The sequence below is a fragment of the Cherax quadricarinatus genome, chromosome 32 (assembly GCF_038502225.1).
Source record: "Cherax quadricarinatus isolate ZL_2023a chromosome 32, ASM3850222v1, whole genome shotgun sequence".
Classification (NCBI taxonomy): domain Eukaryota; kingdom Metazoa; phylum Arthropoda; class Malacostraca; order Decapoda; family Parastacidae; genus Cherax; species Cherax quadricarinatus.
Window position 1 is genome coordinate 23,378,955 of NC_091323.1, and position 25,607 is coordinate 23,404,561.

The 25,607-nt window shown below is 39.0% G+C and overlaps 1 protein-coding gene across 7 annotated transcripts in view; it reads left to right on the forward strand.

Moving 5' to 3' along the window:
- Positions 1–25,607, forward strand: part of LOC128690292 (phytanoyl-CoA dioxygenase, peroxisomal) — a 166,927-nt gene that overhangs the window by 53,603 nt on the left and 87,717 nt on the right. For 5 of the 7 annotated variants that reach the window (XM_070090526.1, XM_070090520.1, XM_070090525.1 and 2 more), the window contains exons 2-3: positions 16,879–16,969; positions 23,148–23,320. In XM_070090526.1, coding sequence (XP_069946627.1) covers positions 16,907–16,969; positions 23,148–23,320 — 236 coding nt within the window. In that variant the 5' untranslated portion in view covers positions 16,879–16,906. Of the gene's footprint in view, positions 1–3,375; positions 3,486–16,878; positions 16,970–23,147; positions 23,321–25,607 lie in introns of those variants that run through there. The other 2 variants (XM_070090521.1, XM_070090522.1) reach the window with 2 other exon arrangements.

Consider the following 25,607-nt stretch of genomic DNA (forward strand, 5'->3'; position numbering starts at 1 on the left):
ACAATGTCTATAAAGTAATGTATGACATTTATAGTGCCCCAGAGCAATTTCCTATTATTGTGTCAACACTAGTGAGACAGTGATTTTAATGTGTTCCTGCATGCCAGCGCAGTGTATAAGTTTATTTAGATATGGTTGCACATACGTACAGTTGTCAGAGTATACATAAAATATGCAATAACTTTAAAACACTTAAAATCTTGGAAAGTTTCCAGACATAATTGATAGACGTGGAGCTCATGGAGGATATCAACAGAGGTGCATGGACTCCATAATAGCAAATAAGAGCATTATAAATAAATTTTTGGTTGCAATTTAAAATGTCTGTATTCTCTTTCATTCAACACATCGGCTGTATCCCACCAAGGCAGGGTGGCCCAAAAGGAAAAACAAAAGTTTCTCCTTTCACATTTAGTAATATATACAGGAGAAGGGGTTACTAGCCCCTTGCTCCTGGCATTTTAGTCGCCTCTTACAACACGCATAGCTTACGGAGGAAGAATTCTGTTCCACTTCCCCATGGAGATAAGAGGAAATAAACAAGAACAAGAGCTAGTAAGAAAATAGAAGAAAACCCAGAGGGGTGTGTATACATATGCTTGTACATGTATGTGTTGTGTGACCTAAGTGTAAGTAGAAGTAGCAAGACATACCTGAAATCTTGCATGTTCATGAGACAGAAAAAAGGACACCAGCAATCCTACCATCATGTAAAACAATTACAGGCTTTCGTTCCACACTCACTTGGCAGGACGGTAGTACCTCCCTGGGCGGTTGCTGTCTACCAACCTACTACCTATACAAAATGTCTGTATTATAATAATAATAAATGGACACGGATGTAACTAATGCGACATTTATTGTGGCACCATTTCGCTCTCAGGAACTTTGTCTAGCCATTACAAACATTACAAAGACACACAAATAACCCGCACATAAAAGAGAGAAGCTTACGACGACGTTTCGGTCCGACTTGGACCATTTACAAAGTCTGACTTTGTAAATGGTCCAAGTCGGACCGAAACGTCATTGTAAGCTTCTCTCTTTTATGTGCGGGTTATTTGTGTATCATTCCAGTCACGGTATTGTGCCTTTTTTTGTTATTACAAAGACACACAGTATATATTTAGGTATGTCAGGCAAAAAATAATAGTAATAGTTGTAATAGTGGTGGTGGTGGTAGTACAGTAGTAGTATGGGTGGAGGCAACTCTAGGTTACTGTGTGATGGCAGGGTTCATGGTTTATAGCAGAATTCTGGCTAATATCTTTAGTTACTACAAGTACATGTACAAGGTATACAGGCCTAGCTGACATCAATGACATACTACTGTATAGAAAGCCACTTGTTATGCTGAGCATTTCAGGCAAGTTAGGTCAGTTTTGTCCCAGGATGCGACCCACACCAGTCGACTAACACCCAGGTATCCATTTTACTGATGGGTGAACGTAGACAACCGGTGTAAAGAAACACTTCCAATGTTTCCACCCCTTCACTAGGAATTGAACCCAGACCCTCACCATGTGAAGTGAGAGCTTTTGCTACCAGGCAACGACCTCCAATTATTGATTAAACCAATATAAAGAACAGCAGTACTGCAGGAAAATATAGTTTTGCAGTATTTGTAATTAGTCTTGCAACAGACTGAGAATAACATTTAGTGCTGTATTCACACTTGATTAAGTTTAATAATTTTGTTCTTTTTTGAAGAGTGTGTGTGTATTAGGAGTTAGTATGTAAGTACAGTATGATTATCTGACTGAATTTTAGTGTAGAAAAATATTGCATCTGCTCTTGAATTCTTTCTTTAACCCTTAAACTGTCCAAGCAGATCTATGTTTACATGCATAGTGCTCCAAAAGTAGATCTACTTTTTTTTACACATTTTCAAATGTAAAAAAAAAAAATCTACTGTTTTTACATACTACTTTCAAATGTTGAAAAAACGTAGATGTACGTTTGGACAGTTTAAGGGTTAACTCAGATGGGCCATAATTTACGAGTATCAACAGCTGCCAAAGCGCCAGTATGTAGGGTCTTGATTAAACTTCCTCGTAACCTGTATTTAGTTTCTTTGGTGAATTTAAATTAAAAATGTTAGTTTTAGCTATCTAATTAGGTAAATGATAAAATATAGAAGTATTGTCATGCTTGTGTTGTGTTTACTTGATTGATAAGGATTAGACTCTCTTAAAAAATTAATAGATAATACTTTGATTATTGGGGTGCAGAATGCCATTTTTTACATGGGTAGGCACAAGTAGGCAGTAAGATTTTGTTAAACAGTTGTACAGTATTTATTTATTTTATTATCACACTGGCCGATTCCCACCGAGGCAGGGTGGCCCGAAAAAGAAAAACTTTCACCATCATTCACTCCATCACTGTCTTGCCAGAAGGGTGCTTTACACTACAGTTTTTAAACTGCAACATTAACACCCCTCCATAGGTAGTAGGTTGGTAGACAGCAACCACCCAGGGAAGTACTACCGTCCTGCCAGATGACTGTGAAACAGAAACCTGTAACTGTTTTGCATGATGGTAGGATTGCTGGTTTCTTTTTCTGTCTCATAAACACACTAGATAACAGGGATATCTTGCTAGTCCTACTTACACTTTGGTCACACTTCACAGACACGCATATGCATATATATATATACGTACATCTAGGTTTTTCTCCTTTTTCTAAATAGCTCTTGTTCTTCTTTATTTCTTCTATTGTCCATGGGGAAGTGGAAAAGAATCTTTCCTCCGTAAGCCATGCGTGTCGTATGAGGCGACTAAAATGCCGGGAGCAATGGGCTAGTAACCCCTTCTCCTGTAGACATTTACTAAAAAAGAGAAGAAGAAAAACTTAATTGTACAGTAATACATGTATATTGATGTTACATTTTAATACCCTTCTCAGCAGTTTCCACTTGTCATTAGCATATTTAGATTAAAATGTTTATCTGACTATTTATCGTGTCCCTGATCATAATATTCTAATCTAACACTTGACAAAGATAGCACTCCAGATTGTTGGTACCATATTATGGTCACCCTTTTTTTTTCCTATTTCAGATTTTATTAATAGCTGCAAATATACATATGTTTTTGATCAAGTAAACATTAAAGACTTTTGCATTTCGCAGTTTATATTATATGAAATGTGTAATGCTCTTACTCTATTATTTTTGGACAATGAGCTTTGGAACTATTAGGACACTAAATATTTATTACACTTACATACAGTAGCTACCTTCAGTTGCCAACATTATTTATATAGGCAGTATGCAATATTAAGTTTTATGTTATGTCATAAATTGTATATTTTGTATAAAATAATTATAAATGTAGTTTATATAGAAACACATGAAATATATGTAAAATACCATAATCTGCTGAGTTGGCATTGATTATATACTCAAGGACTTTGTTTATGCATCGTGCCTTTAGTTCCACAATCACATCTGTCACTGCTGTGTTGGCACTTAGCTAAGTAGGTAATTCATTAAATTTTTCATTGGTCCATAATTATGGTATATTAGCATAGTATAATTCAAAATATATTTCAGGTAGTATTTGCACTGAATTTGACTTGCTTGATATTTGCAAAGGAATATTAAATTATTTATTTTCAAATACTGTAATACATTATTCCATCTAGCTATTTTTGCAGATAATTAGTCATGATATTATCCAAAAAACTCATAGGGTGCACAGTGCTGTGGACATATAGTGAGGGCAGAACAGAATATGATGACAAGAGGGTGTATAAGCTGGGGTGGAAGGAAAGATGGGTTGGAGGTTTTCCCAGGAAGGGTTGAAAGGATGGATTAAAGGATGTTTTACATTCTAGGGGCTTGATCATCCAGCATATTTGTGAGGGCATATTAGATTGGAGTGGAAACAAGTGGTTTTTATGGCTTTGTGCTGCTGGAGTGTGAGCAGAGTAGCATAAAATGATTCAGGAAAAGTGGAGGATTGAAATATAGTACTTAGACTATGAATGAGAGGTAGTGATGTTACAGTTCAGAGTCATTTGAATTGTGATGTCTTTGCACTTATGGGAAGACAGCTGTTGAATGAATAGTGGTGAATGTATTTTTTTTTATCACCCTCCTTTGCTGGGAGATGGCTAATGTGTTAAAAAAAGAAAAAAATGCACATTTGGCTCATTGTACTGTGTATATATGTACATTCCTGCCATATGTTTGTAAATATGAAATTTTACTAATACTGTAGTTCTTCCTATGGTTGTCTAGGAAGTAGTGCTGAAATGTTCAGAGTATGCAGAGCAAGTGTTAATTCTGATGAGATTTCTCTGTGTTGAAGTAAACCTACAATCCGACTTACGACCTGCTCGACATATGACCACTCGCCTTACGACTGTGTTTTATATGCCAGATTTCTGGGAAATAAACAACTGTTTGTGTTGTACACAGTGTTTATCCTAACCCTTACAGTATAAAATACAGTACTAACAGCATAAAAAGTAAAGTAAAAAATGAAATACCAAAATAAAACGATAAAATAAAGTCATTACAAAAATGTCATGTTGATGTTCAGTAGTAAGGTTTGACTTACGGCTATTTCGACTTAGGGCTGGTTGGTCGGAACCAAGCTCGGTCGTAAGTCAGATGGTACCTGTATGTTGTGATGTGATAAACCAACACTGAGCAAAGCATCATCAAAATTAAGATATTCTCTGCACACCCCCTCTTTCAAAGTCCTCCCTATGTAATATTTCACATTAGCTTGCCTTACATTACATAAGTCATGACTCAGCACGTTACGTTTTCTTAAATAATTTATAAACGTGCTAATAATTTTTAAACACGTTTTTGTTTTTACTTTACTAATAATAATGGAAAATGATATTTACCATTGCTCAGAGATGAATTTTTAGAAAAACTACAATATGCATGGGTTACAGATTTAGACTGTTGTTCATTATTTTTCTTATTTGCTAGTGTCATAAAATTTTTCATTAATTTGGCAGTATTGTACAGTACAGTATATAATTAGAAAGGATTAATGCAGTATACAAAGTGAACTGAAAATAAATAAATAAAAACAAAATAATTATTTTGGCTGCTCATTGCATTGTAATTACATCTTTTTTTATTTCAACATTTTATTTTGTGCAAGTGAACTTTTCGTAGTACAGTGGAACCTCGGATTTCATCCTTAACCCTTTCAGGATCGGCAGGGCCTCTCCTAAACTTGTTCTCAGGGTCGGAAATTTTTAGAAAAAAAAAAATTTTTTTTTCTTATGAAGTGATAGAGAATCTTTTCCTGATCATAATGACACCAAAAGTATGAAATTTGATGGAAAACTTATGGAGTTATGCTCTCGCGAAGTTAGCAGTCACTATGATGTTTATACATCGGCGATTTCGCCCACTTTCAGCCCTATTTTCGGCTAATTCCAATGTACCAGTCGACAAAAATCATACCTATTTCACTAGAACTCCATTTTTTCTATCGAATTAGTACAAGAAACCACCCATTTACCGATTTCCACTATCCAATAACATGGTCAGAAATTGGCAGTTTTGCCAATTTCTCACAAATTTCAAAAGATGCCAGTTTCCAAATAGGGTCCAGAATAAACAAGACAGATATTTCTGGCACTAAAATAACATTTCCTCTGTTCATTACTCATGTCCCCAGGCCTCTGTTACATTTCTTTTGCTTTCCACTTTGAATTTTTATTCTCACAAAAAATAGAAGATTAATGTTATGCAGACTACTGCATTCGTGTAGAAATAGCATAGAAATGGTATAAATAATATCAGGGCACTTGTGAAAGAATATTACACTCACCAGTTGACGTGTATTGGACGCATGGCATGATTTGTTTACCTTTGAACTTTGGCAAAAACCGAAGATTTCTGCTACTTTGAGCTCAATTTCAAGGTACTTGTCATTGTGAAACCAATCAAAATCACCTCAATTTCCATAATTGTCTTCCATTCTATAAAATGAGACCAGGAAAACTTGTAGAATATAACCATAAATAGCATACGAAAATACACTGCAAAGTCGCTGTTTTAAACCAAAAACACAGTCTGAGTTTTTTTTTCTCATTATGCACTGTGTGCTGCAGGATTTTTTTTATACCACACACACTGACCACATAGACCCATTCTTTCATATGTAGGCCTGCCAGCTTTCTCTTGCTAGATTTGAAAGTGCTAGAATTTATGAGTACTAGTACGGCACCAACCCTGGTGTGCAAGCCGTACTAGTACGGCACCAACCCTGGTGTGCAAGCCGTACTAGTACGGCACCAACCCTGAAAGGGTTAATCCGTTTCAGAAGGTTGGTCTAAATCCGAAACTGACGAAAACCGAAGCAATATTTCCCATAAGAAATAATGTACTGTAAATACAATTAATCCGTTCGACGCCCAAAAATATAAAAAAAAATACATTTTTTCAAGAATATAGTTTTACATACAGAAAACAATGAGAAAGAAATATAAATGACTAATGAAATGGATAAATGAACATTTAACATCACACTTACCTTCATTGAAGGCTTGTTGGGGTATGGATGGGGTGGAGGGGAGAGTCAGCAGAAGCAGAGGTTATTGTTTGGAAGGGAAATCCAACTCCATAAGGACTTCAGGTATCAAAGCCCTATCCAGGGTTACTTCCCTTCTTTGTCTTTTACTGTGCAGAAATTATCTCCAGGAGGGCGGTATCAGCCCCTTTCAGCCCCTTTCAGCCCCTTTCAGCCCTGAGGGGCCCAGCCCTCTCAGAAGGGGCAAATATCTTGTTTACTGCTACAGCGAGTAATTGATCCCAGATGCAGTACCGGTATACGACCTGTGGCCAAGCGACCGCCGCTCCTTGCAGTCCAGTGTTGCAGTGTGTACAGTGGACCCCCGGTTAACGATATTTTTTCACTCCATAAGTATGTTCAGGTGCCAGTACTGACCGAATTTATTCCCATAAGGAATATTGTGAAGTAGATTAGTCCATTTCAGACCCCCAAACATACACGTACAAACGCACTTACATAAATACACTTACATAATTGGTCGCATTCGGAGGTAATCGTTATGCGGGGGTCCACTGTATTTTAATAAGAGACAGTACATCTCTTACCTTAGCAGGACAATTAAGGAAAATCCTGCTCCCACTTTATTATCATGGTAAAGATAGTGTACATTGTTGTTTATGCTTAAGACAGCAAGAAACAAACATTCTGCTTTGTTTCATCGAGGAAGTGGCAAGGAAGCAAAAGTACTAGGTCAGCTTTTCCTTTGTGCTGGGGGCAGTGACGGCGTGGGGCGTTGTGGCGTCTTCAGATTACTTTTGACTCTATTGAGAGTGACACTAACGCCAGGATAGCCAACAAAGAACGATCTTTGCGTTAGTGTGAACAAAGTGTCTCGTAAAACACAATGAACACTTAAGAGAAGTGTGATCAGCTTCTTTAGTGATAAGATTGTGAACAATAAAGACGAATCTTGTGGAACATAGTGTACCAGTGTGCGTATTCCTAGACTATGGAAGACGTGGACATCCAAGGACACTTCAGCTTCTATCAAGTCACCGATACCTGTTGAAGGTGTGAAGAACACCATAGCTCACGCTACAAGAGCAAGGTAGGTTACGAATTTCTTGTAGTACGGGGGACTGCGCAGTTCTTGAGTCGCAAGGAGTTTGTAATCAACCTATAGTCGGCAGTTAGGTGCGGACTTTTGAGTCCACACAAGTAAGTTTGTCAGCCATCAGTGAATGAAATATGCTGACATAACACCCCTTAGGGGTAATTTATAATCTTACAAATTATGATCTATTCCAGCCCGTTGAGAGATGATCATGACAACAATTCAAGACCTCGTCTGCAGGGGCGGCTGTGTAGGCGATTTGCTGTCTTTTATCAGCTAAGTGTTCCCTATATTTAAATTTAAAATTAAGCTTAACTGGTAATCCCATTTCTCAACATTTTGGTCGTGCTCAAACTGGATAAAGGCCACACTGTGTTCCAAATATGTTGTACTACAGTGTACAAATAACCTACGAGCCAAGGTCCTTTGAAAAAAGCTGTAAAACTAGTGTTTTTCAATATAAATCAGTATAAACGAGTCCATCCAGACTCAATCACAGAGAATGGGCAGCCAAAAGAAAATGGGTGCTCACCCAGCATTCACCCAAAGAAAATGGGAGCCGAGTGACTCACCCAACAAGAAAACGGGGGATGGCACCCAGCATCCACTGCTCCAAGCTCGAAGAAGCGCTGACTAAGACAACAACAACCCAACTGATGTTCGGTTTGTCTGAGTGTATATACACATAGTGTTTATAATGTTTATAGACAGAAATTAAGAGACAAGATTGTGTTAAAGTTTGTTTCTTATAGATATACCTGTTATATTAAAGGAACTTATATATAAAGTGTAAGCTTTCAAATACATATTAACAGTGACATTTATATATATGTCAGTAATATTCACATGTGATTTACATTTATACAGTGACATTTATATATATGTCAGTAATATTCACATGTGATTTACATTTATACAGTGACATTTATAGTGTATAGTGAATGAAGTGTATAACATCGTTATTTACGATTAATCGTCGTGGTCAGGCTGACACAGCAAACTCAAGCCATAAACACCAGCCATATGTACTCTGTACCCTTCATGGTCATTGACCCTGAGGTTAAGCTTAGTGGGTCAGTAGTGTCTGACTCAATTATTGCTGACTTAAGCATAACAAAAACTCAGCTGTTTATAGAAGTACAGTGTTTTTTAAACATTCTAAGTATGGTGCTAGAATTTTCAGTATACCATTAAAATGGCTTGTTTGAAAACTCAGTTTCAGTCTTTACAGACTAAGATTACACAATTAGAAAATCTAATTTCAGTCTGTATAGGATTAACTCAAGATACAAACAGAGATTTTGATGATCTTGAGGTCAAATTTGAATTACTTACACAACGTCTGAAAATAATTAATTCAGACTATACAGATTATGAAAAGGAATTTCTTGAATCAGATCCATCTGAGGATGAAATTAAAAATGTTTTAGATACTTTTAGTAATCTACAATTAAGGTGGACAGGAGTACAGGCTATCTGCCGTAAAACTCTGTCACAGAGACCTACTGTAACTAGTACACAAATAACCCACACATAAAAGAGAGAAGCTTACGACGACGTTTCAGTCCGACTTGGACCATTGACAAAGTCACACGGTCCAAGTCGGACCGAAACGTCGTCGTAAGCTTCTCTCTTTTATGTGCGGGTTATTTGTGTATTGTTCCAGTCACGGTATTGTGCCTTTTTGTTATTTACTGTAACTAGTGGTCAAACACCTGTTACACCTGTAACAACAACAAGTGTCCCATTACCAAGCTTACCTACATTGTCATTACCTATTTTCCAAGGTCATAATTATGAAGAATTCATTAGTGGTTTTCAATCCATAGTAAATTCATGAACTGACATAGATGAGATTGCTAAGTTCAATTATCTTAAATGTCTTGTGAAGGGAGAACCCTATGAACTGATTAAGTCATTTCCGGTGGTTAAAGGCAATTATCAAATAGCCTTATGTGTCTTAGCAGACAATTACTTTGATGCTGACAAGGCCAGAGTTAGACATGCAGTCTTAATATCAAGTTTGAAGCCACCCAAACATTGTTTTTCAAACTTACAGGCATTTAGAATCACATTAGACAATAGTCTCAGATCTTTAGGTGCTAAATATGACCTAAGACAATGTGATTGGTTTATCAGTGGTATTGTACAAGATAAGTTGTCACCACAAACTATTGAACGATTAAATATTATGTTCAATAAACGCTATTTCACTTGTGAGGAAATTAGCAATGGTTTACAAACAATAGTTTCATGCATGCAAGCAACGAGACAAGATGAAGAATCCACAAATCCAGTGGATAACAAACCTTCAACTCAGTATAAAAAGAGTATTCCTACTCCCACTAAACCACAGAATGGGAAATCCCATATAGGCATTTATCAAGCTGTGAATACAACAGACAGTAAACAGACTATCATACATAAACGTACTCCAAAATGTGTACTTTGTGATGGAACACATTGGGCACAGTATTGTATTCAATACACATCAATGGAGGCACGTAAACAACGTGTTCATCAGCTGAAAAGGTGCATCAAGTGTTTAGGTGAACACAAGGGAGGTAAATGCTCACTGAAGAAGTGTTTTAAATGCAAGGGTATGCATCATACAACATTATGCCCAAATACTTTTGCTGAACAGCAGAAGACTTCCACAGAATCAGGAAGTCAACAAGCAACAGCATTAAATGTGAGAGATAAGTTTAAAGCAACTGCTCTCCCGATAGCTCGAGTTGAGTTATCTAATAAATTATACAAAACCAATGTGCTAACACTATTTGATCAGGGCTCACAAAGGTCCTTCATAAGAAGATCAGTGTTGCAGAAACTGAATAAACAACCCTATGCCAAAGTACAGTTAGATATAGCTGGTTTTTTCCACAATTCTGGTAAACAGACATATGACCTAGCCAGAATCACTGTTGGTCTAGGAAACAGGAAAAAGACAGTAGAAGCTGTGGTAGTAGATGATTTGCCTAAGACTGTGCAGATCCAGGGATTAAAAGAAACAGTTGCAGCACTGAAAGCAGCTAAAGTCAAGTTAGCCTGTCCTGACATACAGACGGACACAATTAGTCCAATTGATTTAATCATTGGAAGTGATTATTATCACTGTTTTGTGCAAAATATAGTAAGTAAACATGATATTCACTTGCTGAAAACAGCAGGAGGCCACATGATATGTGGTCCCATTCCCTCTCAAAGTGGGAAAGAAACTGATATTGATTCATTGGAAAATGTACTAGTTACAAGAATAACCGCTGATCATGTACCACAGCAAAAATTATCATTACTGGAAGAAATGAATGAACCAGTTGATAAGTTGTGGGATTTAGATGCGATAGGTATTGATGTAAATAGACCAAGCCCACAAGAGTCTCAGACTTATAACCAATATTTGGATACTGTCAAATATAAAGATGGACAGTATTGGGTTAGGTTACCATGGAAATTAAATCCACCACATCTGCCTAGCAATTATCGCATGGCTTTCGGACAGATGAAAGCACAAATACATGAGCTAAGGAAGAATCCAGAGCTACTGACTGTCTATGATAATATCATACAAGAACAGTTGGACAATAAATTCATTGAGGAAATAGTCGAAGACAAGTTGAAGACAGACGCTCATTATCTCCCGCACCATGGAGTCAGAAAAGATTCTGAAACCACTCCACTACGTGTTGTATATAATTGCAGCGCACGTGCAAATAAAGATGTAGCAAGTCTTAATGACTGTCTGATGACCGGTCCCTCACTAACTGAGAAGCTTAGAGACGTGCTTATGAAATTTCGCACAAACCCATTTGCCTACACGGCTGATATTTCCAAAGCTTTCTTAAGAGTAGGACTACAAGAAATAGATAGAGATTATACTCGATTCTTGTGGCCTGAAAATCCACATGATCCTCAAAGTCCTGTGAAAACTTATCGTTTCAAATCAGTATTGTTTGGTGCAACATCCTCTCCATTCTTACTAGAAGCTACTCTAAATACACATTTGAAGAAATCTGAAAGTCCCTTCAAAGAAATCTTAAAGAAAAGTTTCTATGTGGACAATCTTCAAGGTACTGTGAATAAAGAGGAGGATTTGAAATCCTTATACAGAGAAGCTAACAAGGAGATGAAAGAAGCAAATATGCCTCTAAGGATGTGGAATACAAATTCAAAGCAGTTAAGGGAACTTATCAAAGAAGATTTCCCTGAAGCTGAAATTCCTGATTGCAACAATGTGCTGGGACTTAATTGGAACACACAGGAAGATACTTTGAGTCTCTAAAGGATAAACAAGAAATCATGCAGTACACTCACTAAACGTAGTTTACTGTCAGAGGTATCACAATGTTTTGATCCTCTAGGAATCGTCTCGCCACTTACCATAAAAGGTAAAATGCTTATGCAAGATGCATGGAAACTCAAAATTGGATGGGATGAGAAATTGCCTCTAGAAATGAGTCAAGCATGGGATGAAATATCCAAGGAGTTTAAACAACTTCATCAAATTAAATTTCCCAGACAAATAAGTCAAGAGGGAAACAAGCACACATTACATGTGTTCTGTGATGCGTCAACCAGAGGTTATGGCACTGTAGCTTACATGAGTAATGCTGAAGGAAGTACACTAATTACTTCAAAGGCCAGGGTAGCACCCTTGAAGGTCAGAACAGTACCACAGTTGGAACTTACAGCACTATGTAGGTACAAAATTAGCTGTCTATCTCAACAAAGTACTTGATCATCTCACTATTGAAAAAACTGTGATCTGGAGTGATAATGAAGCAGTTCTCCAGTGGTTAAGAAATAATAAGAGTAAGCTGGTCTATGTACAGAACAGAGTAGCAGAAATAAAAGAGATGCAGAGAGATTATCTCTTTCTCCACGTCTCTACCCAAGAGAATCCAGCTGACATGTTGTCACGTGGTGTCCCACTCAAGAAATTTGTGGATAATAAATTATGGCTCCATGAACCAAACTGGCTCTCTAATGAAAATAACTGGCCTCAGCAAAAGGCTCACATTATACCAGAAGAAACAGTCTGCTTGAACACAGCAGAAATAAGTTGTCAATACTGCAGACACAACAGAAAGAGTCATTAATGGATCTAAATACATACTCATCTTTGGGTAAACTCTTAAGAGTTACAGCTCTTGTCTTTAAATTCATTAAAGGAATAAAACCTGATTATGAATGTCTTGAACCCATTAAATACTGGGTGAAACTAATACAGAAAGATGTTTTCTCTACAGAATATAAATTTCTAGAAACACAAGATAAATCCCCAAAGAAACCTGTTATGATTAATTCTTTAGGACTTTATCTCGACTCAGAAAAGATTATAAGATGTCGAGGAAGAATTCATAATTCTTCACTACCTAAAGAAGCCATACATCCAATATTGATCCCCAAGAAACATTGGCTAACAAAACTGATTGTGCAAAATGCCCACAGTAACATGTTACATAGTGGGGTAGCTGACACACTTTGTCATATATGACAAGCCTACTGGATACCTCAGGGTAGACAAAGTGTGAAAAAGACAAATAAAGGACTGTATTACTTATCACTACGATATACGAGTATGTCAGTATCCAGGTCCAGCTCCATATCCCTCTGAAAGAGTTTGTCATGTCACTCTATTTGAGGTGACAGGTGTAGATTACACTGGACCAATAATTTTAACCAAAACAGTTGACAAAGTTCCCATCAAGGTGTACATCTGTTTGTTCACTTGTGCTACGACTAGAGCAGTACATCTAGAAGTAGCCACTGACATGTCTGCTGAAACCTTTATCAAATTATTCAGAAGGTTTGCAGCCAGAAGGGCATGTCCCAGACTGATGATTTCAGATAATGCAACGAACTTTGTTGCTGGTGCTGCTTATATAAGCAAGATCTTTGATCAACCAGAAGTACAACAGATGCTGAATCAACGCAGTTGTTGTTGGAGATACATTCCTCCTAAATCTCCATGGCACGGCGGATTTTATGAAAGAATGATCGGCATTGTAAAACGTTGTTTAAGGAAGACTCTTCATCGTCAAAGAATCGACTTAGAAGAATTCCGTACAGTTGTGACTGAAATAGAAAATAGAGTCAACAACAGACCTCTAACTTATGTTACCGATGATCTGGACAATTTAGAAGTGTTAAGTCCATCTCATTTACTCCATGGCAGAAGGCTCGAACCTGTTCCTCCCATGAATGATAAAGAAATCATAGAGGATCCTACTTATTTCGAACCTGAGCAACTCAGACGTAAATTCAAACACCTTAATAAAGTGATTGAACGTTGGGAGAAAATTTGGCGAGAAGACTATCTCGCCTCATTGAGAGAACACTTCTATGGAGCTGGTGTTCCTGAAAATCATAAGTCCTTAAGTAACAAAAAGGCACAATACCGTGTCTGGAACGATACACAAATAACCCTCACATAAAAGAGAGAAGCTTACGACGACGTTTCGGTCCGACTAGGACCATTGACAAAGTCAATGGTCCAAGTCGGACCGAAACGTCATCGTAAGCTTCTCTCTTTTATGTGCGGGTTATTTGTGTATAAGTCCTTAAGACCTGGTGACATAGTGATTATCGACAATGATGGTCCGAGGTCCCAATGGCCACTTGGAAAAATTGTGACCATATATCCTGATGCAAATGGAATCATCAGGACAGTTGATGTTTTGAGCAAAGGTGTAGTGAATAAGCCGACAATAAATGAACTAGTACCATTAGAATTACAGTGTTGAAAACAAAATTAGTGATTCTCCAGAAACCACACCTACTAAAGCTGTTCAGAAAAGACAAGCAGCAGTGGTGGCGAGTGAGAAAATCAAATTAATGTTAAGTGATGAATAGTTCACCTGTAGCGAACCTCTGCCACCCCCAAGTGTGGAGAAATTATCTCCAGGAGGGCGGTATCAGCCCCTTTCAGCCCTGAGGGGCCCAGCCCTCTCAGAAGGGGCAAATGTCTTGTTTACTGCTACAGCGAGTAATTGATCCCAGATGCAGTACCAGTATATGACCTGTGGCCAAGCGACTGCCGCTCCTTGCAGTCCAGTGTTGCAGTGTGTATTTTAATAAGAGACTACATATCTTACCTTAGCAGGACAATTAAGGAAAATCCTGCTCCCACTTTATTATCATGGTAAAGATAGTGTACATTGTTGTCTATGCTTAAGACAGCAAGAAACAAACATTCTGCTTTGCTTCATCGAGGAAGTGGCAAGGAAGCAAAAGTACTAGGTCAGCTTTTCCTTTGTGCTGGGGGCAGTGACGGCGTGGGGCGTTGTGGTGTCTTCAGATTACTTTTGACTCTACTGAGAGTGACACTGACGCCAGGATAACCAACAAAGAATGATCTGTGCGTTAGTGTCAACAAAGTGTCTCATAAAACACAATAAACACTTAAGAGAAGTGTGATCAGCTTCTTTAGTGATAAGATTGTGAACAATAAAGACAAATCTTGTGGAACATAGTGTACCAGTGTGCGTATTCCTAGACTATGGAAGACGTGGACATCCAAGGACACTTCAGCTTCTATCAAGTCACCGATACCTGTCGAAGGTGTGAAGAACACCATAGCTCACGCTACAAGAGCAAGGTAGGTCACGAATTTCTTGTAGTACGGGGGACTGCGCAGTTCTTGAGTCGCAAGGAGTTTGTAATCAACCTATAGTCGGCAGTTAGGTGTGGACTTTTGAGTCCACACAAGTAAGTTTGTCAGCCATCAGTGAATGAAATATGCTGACATAACACCCTTTAGGGGTAATTTATAATCTTACAAATTATGATCTATTCCAGCCCGTTGAGAGATGATCGTGACAACAATTCAAGACCTCGTCTGCAGGGGCGGCTGTGTAGGCGATTTGCTGTCTTTTATCAGCTAAGTGTTCCCTATATTTAAATTTAAAATTAAGCTTAACTAGTAATCCCATTTCTCAACATTTACTGGCACTGGACCCCTTTCACACTAAAAATCTGTCCAGAGAGCTCTGTTTCTGGCATCTTTTTAAGATTTGCCTAAAATGGGACAAGGTATTGTCACTGAACATGTTGCAGATATGGCATGTATCAGTTTGGTCAGGGTGATATTTTTCCACAAAAGTTTGCAACTCATTCCACTTTGCACAAATATCCTTAATCACTGAAGAAGGCACCTTCTCCCTTCTCTCTTCCTCCTCCTCTGAAGCAGCATTTGTTCTGTGGTAACTAGCATTATCACAGAACTAAAGAGTTAGCCTATCCTTCATAGGCTTGTGTCCTGGCAGTGCCTTTTCCTCCTGCGTGATGTAGGTCTCCTTTGACATTTTTTTCCAAAAGAGGTGTGTTTCATAACAATTGAAGACTTGTTGGGGGATGAATCCTTCAGCCTCTACGTACTCCTTGAATTCATCAACAAATTCTTCGGCCTCACGTTTGTCTGAATTTGCAGCCTCATCATGCCTTACAACACTGTGTATGCCACTACGCTTCTTGAATCTGTTGAACCAGCCTGTGCTGGCCTTAAATTCACTAACAGCAGCACTCGTTCCAGGCATTTTCTTTACGAGTTCCGCATGCAACTTCCTTGCCTCTTCGCAAATGATCGACTCCACAGCATTATCTCTCACTAACTGTTTCTTGTTGATCCACACCAACAACAACGTCTCCACATTTTCGATTCTGATCTCTGTTTCATTAGCATATTTACCTCTTTCACAAAATCAGTTTCCTTGATTTCTACTTTCTTTGCCAGGATGGAACTGATTGTTGATTTGGACTTGTCATACATCCTGGCGAGCTTGGCCACATGTATGCCACTTTTGTATTTTTCTACAATCTCTTTCTTGAATTCTGTTGTGTTTCTCACCTTCTTTACCAAAGGGCTGGCATTAGGAACTTTCTTTGGGCCCATAGCGGTTTACTTTGCAGTCACACTCAATAAACAGGCACAAAAAATAATGCTTATTACGAAATGTTTCAAATGAATGCTTACTCAACCAATGACACAGCCAGACTGAGAATGTACATGTGAGTGGCAGTGTCCCGGGTGGGTGGACGCGTCTGATATGGATGATTTCTGGGACAAGGTATGAAATCCAGAGCAAAATTTTGCCGAAAAAGTGGTCGAATTCCAAATCGTACGATATTTGGTGCGAACGAAATCCGGGGTTCCACTGTATATATTTAATTTGTTCTTACCTCTTTTAAGATAATTTAATTTAGAAAAATATTACATTTTCTCTTGTTTTTACATTCAATCTTTGTATTTCATTCTCGTGTCTTTTCAGATTCCAGAAAAGTCTTATTGGCTGTAACATGGCACAGGCACGCATGAAAGTCATCTTTGGCCACTTAAACCAGAGAGATCGTCATTCTTTTGTATCCTTTTGAGAGTTTTAACAGATGCTCCTCTTATATATACAGTACCTCAGATTTCCTTTTGGATTATGTAAATTGGCTGTTATAAAATATCTCATTTTTATTGATTCCTACCTGCAATATACCTTTGTTATATGTAATTAGTACAGTTCACACAGTAGAATTGAATATTCTGTGCCATAGGCTTGATACACTTGCTACATAAAGTTATGGGCTCAGCATAGCACCGTAATAATATTCTACTTGTGGGTGAGTCTCAAAATATAGTACTTCACAATTTATCTATTATGATAGCTAAGCTTATGATATGAAAGAAGAAAATGTTAAGCTGAAGTATGTGCCAGTGACAGAAGGGTTGTAAGCTATATGTATGCATGCACATTTTGGGAGGCTACTGATGCTTTTTTTTAATATGTTTTCATTACGTGGAGTTGTTTTCAAATCTTCACAATATTTTGTGTTTACATTAGTCAAAATTACGTTTTCAGTAAATTAAAGTAGTTGTTCATCTCTTTCATCCTTGTATATAATTATATCTTCCTCATGTATTTATCTTGTGTATCAGTATCTCCAAGTGTTAGTATGTAATTGATATTCAGTTATTATCCATGCAGTAGAGCCTGTACTTATAAGCACATGGTACCAGTTAGTTAAATGTCAGAATTTTTTCTCATGGAAAATTGTCTTTGGTAACTATTCACATATGTTTTTAGGAGGAAAGTGAACCAGTATCTCTTGCAGGTGCCTGATCAGTCAGGTTGTAATAGGTTAGGTTACGTAAGGTTTGTCAGGAAACGGGACAAGTGTCTCCTGACGTGGGTCTTAGTAAGATGACAACCGCCGTTGGAGTTTTTGGTCATCTGACTGAGGCCTTCCACTGGCTTACCTGTCCACCCCTTTAAAAATTATGGTCATAATTATAACCATTTCTGAGGTTGTAATAGATGTATGAGCCTGGGTGCCATAAGGACCAGCAACCTGGTTGCCCAGGCAGTCAACAGGAAAGCCTGGCCATAGGTCATAAAAGACCCCTCAAAACTGGCAACAAGTTTGAATACAAGTTTCATCACAAGACACATAAATAGACCATATAAAAACACTGGCACAGAGACATTTTTTGAATACAGTTACCCCTGTATCCCCAATTATCTGCCGTTTCTCTTGTCATGGTATCACTTTATTTGCAACAGTATACATACACGGTGACAGATTTTATCTGCATATTGACTAGGGATGTTTATCAGCAGTATTTTGCATCTGCAGGATTTGGCTACTGGAATCTGCCTGGCTTGCTTAAGAATGCCTTGTAATTTGCTTGCACAGCAGTACATAGTTTAATGACTCTAGCTTTCACTTTCACAGAAAGAGACAGGCATTATTTTCAAAGTTTTTGTTTGTAGAGTTTATTATGAAAGCCTTATGTGGAAGCTACAGAATATTAGTGGAATAAAAGATTAAGTGCTATAATATAGTGGACTAGAGATTTTTCAATGCTTATAGTGCCAGAGGAAAAAATATACCCTCGTGGGCAACAATCTCCCTGTTCTCAGTAACCTCTGACAATGGGTGACTTGGACAGGCATATTTATTGGGATTTTTTAGGATTAATCTTTTCAGTGTCTTTTTGTGCTCAGTGATGATAAATAAAAATAATGCAGGATAATAAGTAGTATTTGGAGATTATAATTCCCATAGAAAAAATGGTGCTTATTTGTCTTATCTCACATGAGTTCCTGTCACCTCTTGCACGTCAGTTCTAATACTTATCATATATCCTTCTCTACACCACCTTGCTGCTATCTCCACCTTTACTCGCTAATCCTTCAAAGTGCACAGAGCTCAACATGCTTACTTATAGTAACAGTCACAATACCATGGCTGGAATTATTACAGTACAGTGGACCCTCGGTTATCGGCCGTAATCTGTTCCAGAAGGTCAACCTAAAACCGAAATGGCTGAAAACTGAAATAATAATTCCCATAAAAATTAATGTAAATACAATTAATTCGTTCGAGACACCCAAAAATATTAACAAAAAGTACATTTTTTTAAAGATTAATTGTAGTTTTACATACACAAAACATTGAGAAAGAAATATAAAGCACTAATTTTACTAATAAACGAACATTACACACCTTTATTGAAAACTCTTGTTGGCATATGGAAGAAGGCGAGGAGGGGTTACTTCCCTTCTTTGTTGTTTATTGCCACTAGGACCGGCTTGAGTCACTGCACCCCTGTCGCACAAAAAAACTGTCCACTCCCTGCATGCCTGCTACACTCCCTGCATGCCTGCTACACTCCCTGCATGCCTGCTACACTCCCTGCATGCCTGCTACACTCCCTGCATGCCTGCTACACTCCCTGCATGCCTGCTACACTCCCTGCATGCCTGCTACACTCCCTGCATGCCTGCTACACTCCCTGCATGCCTGCTACACTCCCTGCATGCCTGCTACACTCCCTGCATGCCTGCTACACTCCCTGCATGCCTGCTACACTCCCTGCATGCCTGCTACACTCCCTGCATGCCTGCTACACTCCCTGCATGCCTGCTACACTCCCTGCATGCCTGCTACACTCCCTGCATGCCTGCTACACTCCCTGCATGCCTGCTACACTCCCTGCATGCCTGCTACACTCCCTGCATGCCTGCTACACTCCCTGCATGCCTGCTACACTCCCTGCATGCCTGCTACACTCCCTGCATGCCTGCTACACTCCCTGCATGCCTGCTACACTCCCTGCATGCCTGCTACACTCCCTGCATGCCTGCTACACTCCCTGCATGCCTGCTACACTCCCTGCATGCCTGCTACACTCCCTGCATGCCTGCTACACTCCCTGCATGCCTGCTACACTCCCTGCATGCCTGCTACACTCCCTACATGTCTGCTACACTCCCTGCATGCCTGCTACACTCCCTGCATGCCTGCTACACTCCCTGCATGCCTGCTACACTCCCTGCATGCCTGCTACACTCATTGCCTTCCTGCTGCACTCATTGCCTTCCTGCTGCACTCATTGCCTTCCTGCTGCACTCATTGCCTTCCTGCTGCACTCATTGCCTTCCTGCTGCACTCATTGCCTTCCTGCTGCACTCATTGCCTTCCTGCTGCACTCATTGCCTTCCTGCTGCACTCATTGCCTTCCTGCTACACTCATTGCCTTCCTGCTACACTCATTGCCTTCCTGCTACACTCATTGCCTTCCTGCTACACTCATTGCCTTCCTGCTACACTCCCTGCATGCCTGCTACACTCATTGCCTTCCTTCTGCACTCATTGCCTTCCTGCTGCACTCATTGCCTTCCTGCTGCACTCATTGCCTTCCTGCTGCACTCATTGCCTTCCTGCTGCACTCATTGCCTTCCTGCTACACTCATTGCCTTCCTGCTACACTCATTGCCTTCCTGCTACACTCATTGCCTTCCTGCTACACTCATTGCCTTCCTGCTACACTCATTGCCTTCCTGCTACACTCATTGCCTTCCTGCTACACTCATTGCCTTCCTGCTACACTCATTGCCTTCCTGCTACACTCATTGCCTTCCTGCTACACTCATTGCCTTCCTGCTACACTCCCTGCATGCCTGCTACACTCTCTGCATGCCTGCTACACTCCCTGCCCTCCTGCTACACTCCCTGCACTCCTGCTACACTAACTGCATGCCTGCCTTAAATTCCATCGTGTTTCTCGCTTTCTTTATGAAAGGAACTTTTTTTGGGCCCATGGTTGCTTGTTTTGCAGTTGCACTCAATCAGTAACCAGAAAAAACAATGGATTATAATTAAATATTTGGATGAATGAGAAGTTTCCTCACTCACAAAGAGAGACAGCCAGCCAGCCAGACTGACTCACGAATGTGCGAACAACTGGCAGGCGGGTGGACGCATCCAGTATTGCCGATAAGCAAAATAACGGCTGATAACCGGAATAAATTTTTTTCCAAAAAGTGGGCGATAACCAAGTTGGCCGATATCCGGAATGGCTGATAACCAAGGGTCCACTGTATATACCTTACCATTACAGTGGTCCCTCGTTTATCGTCATTAATCCGTTCCTGGAAGTGCGACGATTATCGAAATAGACGATTTTCGAATAAATTTTCTCCATAAGAAATAATGTAAATACAATTAATCCGTTCTTGACACCCAGAAGTATTAAAACAAAAAATTTTTTACATGAAATATAGATGTAGTACATAAACAATACAATGGGACATGATGAATGAAACATTAACAGCATAACACTTACTTTTATTGGCGATTCTTCTTAGTGTATGGAAGACTGGAGGAGGAGAGAGATTGGATTAATTACTGTTTGGAAGGGGAATCCCCTTCCATCAACACCTCAGGTACCTAGTCCTTTTCTGGGGTTATATACTTCTCTTCTCTGTTTCTTAATGCCACTAGGACCAGCTTGAGAGTCACTGGAGTCCTGTCTCGCAAAAAAAGAGCTCTGTTTCTGGTGTCTCTTTAAAACTTCCCTAAAATGGGCCAAAACTCTGTCGCTGTACAAGTTGCCGATATAGCTTACAACATCCTTCTCAGGGTGATGTTTCTCCATAAATCTTTCCATCCTACCCCACATTTCAAAAATCTCCTTAATTTCTGAAGAAGGCACCTTCTTCTATCTCTCTTCCTCCTCCTCTGCAGCAAGATTCTGAGCTGCAATCTGTTGCTGTTCCTGCTGAAGCTCTTGCAGCTCCTCAGTGGTTAGCTCTTCGTTGTGGTCCTCCACCAACTCTTCCACATCCTCCAAACTCACATCCAACCCCATGGAACTCCCCAATGCCACAATAGATTTCACAACTGACATAGGCTCATCGGGGTCAGCCACAAACCCTTCAAAATCCCACTTGTGGACACAGTCTGGCCACAATTTTCTCCAAGCAACAACAGCTTCCTTGATTTCCTTTTTTTTGCCACAATGGAAGATATGGTTGTATGGGGTTTGTTATACATCCTGGCCAGTTCAGCCACACGTACGCCACTTTCATATTATTCAGTGATGTTTTTCTTAAATTCAATCATATTTCTCACCTTCTTTACCAAAAGCTTGGCACTAGGAACTTTCTTTGGAGCCATGGTAGCTTATTTAGCACTTGCAAGCACTAAAATGAATGGAATATTATGAAATATTTCGTATGAACAAGTGAGGGGACCGTTGCTCACTGGTGAACATTGGCACACTGGCTGGAAAGGGAGGCCGAGGTGGCTCAGAGCCGTGAGTACGCGCCCAGGACGAACGACGATTAGCGAGTCGACTGACCATTTGCGAGCCAATGTTTGGACGAAAATAACGGGACGATTTCCAAAAAGGACGACTATTGAGCCCGACGATTATCGAGGGACCACTGTATCTGCAAATAATAGACAAAAAAGTAGAGGAGTGCTACAGTAGGCCTACTGCTACCCCCAGGGTATTAGCTTCAGTGATGCTACTTGGTAGATTGTTTCACTTGTCTACAATTCTATCATCATTATCAAAAAATGCTGACAGTGGTAGAATACTGGAATGTAATCCAGTTGAAGGTCAGAATACCATGATCATAGCACTGCTCCTGCAGTTACAATAAATAGTCAGAAGTATGTAATTGTAGTACATTACTTTTGTCTCTTAAGTTCTTTTTTATTAAGGTATGGAAAGTATCTTAAAATAAGTGAATGCTAGGGTTCTGAGGTGAGCTGTGAAATGGGAGTTGCCACAATTAATCTTTGCTGATGACACACTTCTTTTTAGAAGATTCTGGAAAGAAGTTACAAAGATTGATTGATGAATTTGGAAGAGAGGCAAAAAAGGAAATATGAAGGTAAGCATTGAAAAGAGAAAGGCAGCCAAAGTAACAATGTCTAGGCAATGAAAGATTGGATATTATACTGAAGGGAGGGGGGTATGGAGGAAGTAAATAAATTCAGGTATTTGAGAGCAAATGCACTGGTAGACAAGTCTGAAAAACAAGAGAACCATAAAATAGATAACTGGTGGTGGAAAAAAAAACTTTTAAGTTTATTTCTTATTGAAGTCTTGAATGGCTCAACATATTTTCAAAATTATCTAAGCTAGCCATTGATTCTGTAGTCTGTTTAATGAAAGAAGTTGGTCAGTAAGGACTGTGATCTCTGGACCAGTGAAAGATGAAAAAAGTTCTACATTTCTTAACTAGTTTGACAGATCCCTCAGCCAGTATCAAGCTCGGCAACAGTTGGTGTGGCAGGTGAAGGCATAAAGTTTCAATATACCCTGGACAACCCTCATCTGACGCCTTCTCAGAGAGCATTCTATGAAGATAATGGTTTCTTGGTCATTCCTAACCTAGTACCCCATGACAAAATTGACCGATGGAGGTAAGTTGATCAGTTATTTCAATGTATATTTATTTATTTATGCAAGTATTTCTTCTTTCAACAAACCAGCCATATCCCACTGAAGCAGGGTGGCCCAAAAAGAAAAACAAAAGTTTCACTTTTTAACTTTAGTAATGTATATACAGGAGAATGGGTTACTAGCCCCTTCCGGCATGTTAGTCGCCTCTTACAACACGCATGGCTTATGGAGGAAGAATTCAATTCCACTGTCCCATGGAGATAAGAGGGAATGAACAAGAACCAGTAAGAAAATAGAAGAAAACCCAGAGGGGTGTGTATATATTTATTCTTGTACGTGCATGTGTAGTGTGACGTAAGTGTAAGTATAAGTAGCAAGACATATTTCATCCATTTATATTAGTATAATGGTCCCTCGAGTTACAATAGGCTGAAGTTATGATTTACCTCAGTCGAATTTTATATTAAAGGTGCAATTAAAAATTGGAAAGATGTGCATGTGATGATATGACTGTTATGGGTTGCATCCTGGGGAAAAAGATTAACTTAAGTACTTACAGAAATTAAGTTTATCATTATTATTATGCCCAGCAACACAGCTGGGTACATACACTCGCATCTTCCATGTTGGAGTTCATAGGTTTAATAATAATAATAATAAATTTATTTCAGCAGAGTACATTTGTACAAAGGAGTATAACAATTGAGTGTATATGCCAGAAGTCCCTTTATATGTAGAGCATTTCAGACAAACTCAAGACTAACTTAAGATTAATAAGGCAATAACAGTGCAGTAATTTTGTACATATGGTCATTAGGTGAGTTTACAATAAGTACATATAAGGAATTGAATATTCTATTAATGCTTTATGGCTTTAATAAGTTTGATAGAGAGGAATTACAGTTTTGATTATTAACCTAAGGTGGACACAATGGAATGATTAACATTTGAGAGGATTACAGATATTGAGAGTAAGTATTTATAGATTATAATGTTTTCCTATATTCATGATATTGAGCAAATGTATGTATAGGTTTTATAGTATGTATAGGTATGCATATGTATAGGTTTTATAGTATTTATGATGGGCTGGGATAGGTTAAGGAGATAAGGTATTTTTCAACTGGAGTTTTACCTGACGATCTGTTGGAGTGTGAGCAGGGTAATATTTAGTGAAGGGATTCAGGGAAACCGGTTATTTTTATATAGCCGGACTTGAGTCCTGGAAATGGGAAGTACAATGCCTGCACTCTAAAGGAGGGGTTCGGGATATTAGCAGTTTGGAGGGATATGTTGTGTATCTTTATACGTATATGCTTCTAAACTGTTGTGTTCTGAGCACCTCTGCAAAAACAGTGATTATGTGTGAGTGAGGTGAAAGTGTTGAATGATGAAAGTATTTTCTTTTTGGGGATTTTCTTTCTTTTTGGGTCACTTTGCCTCGGTGGGAGACGGCCGAGTTGTTAAAAAAAAAAATTAAAAATGCTAGCTGAGTCAGTGGTTCTGGAGATTTCTGGCAGTTTTTTCTAGATTTTGGGTCCTTTTATGTACATTGAGTTTTTGAAAAGATTTTGTCAGAGATTTTTGTGCCTAGTATTATGTCTATGGGTCCTATTGCAACTGTCAAGAAAACACTTCATGTCAGGATTTATATTAAAATTGATTGTTCTGTAAATGTAGGTTGCACAGTAGTATGAGTGAATGTTTTGTATAGTGAGTAGGTTAAGGTCTTTGAAAAATTAGGGGGGGGGGGTGTTGTCTAGCAGTGGATTGTGTCACTATTCGGACTGAAGATTTTTGTTGGGTTATTATTGGCTTTAGGTGATTTGTCATTGTGGAACTCCAGGCACAAACAGCATAGGTGAGGTAGGGGTGGGTCAGTGAATAGTATAGTGTAAAGTGTAAGTAGTGCTGTTTGTGGTACATAGTAATGTATTGTTTAAACATAAAGCATGAATACTTTTTTTTTTCTGCTCATGGGTGTGCCTCAGCCAACCAGTGATGTTGTAGCTTGTCTCTTGAGCAGCTTTTGAGCCAATAGGAATGTCAGTTCTTGTGTGGGTGGACCTTAGCTGACCACTGATGCAGTAGTAACTTGCTTCTTGGAGAGAGTGAGAGTCTGTGAGGGTGGATTAGCAGCCAATCAGCAATAGGGTTGAATGTGTTTGTGGTAGCATCTCAGCCAGTAGCAAAGTTTGCACTACAGTTTATTTGTTTACTCCTCACTTTAAATTATCGTGACTGTTTCCTGCAATAACTCTGGATTATAAATTTGTGCACACATACAGAGGTACAAAAAAATACAGA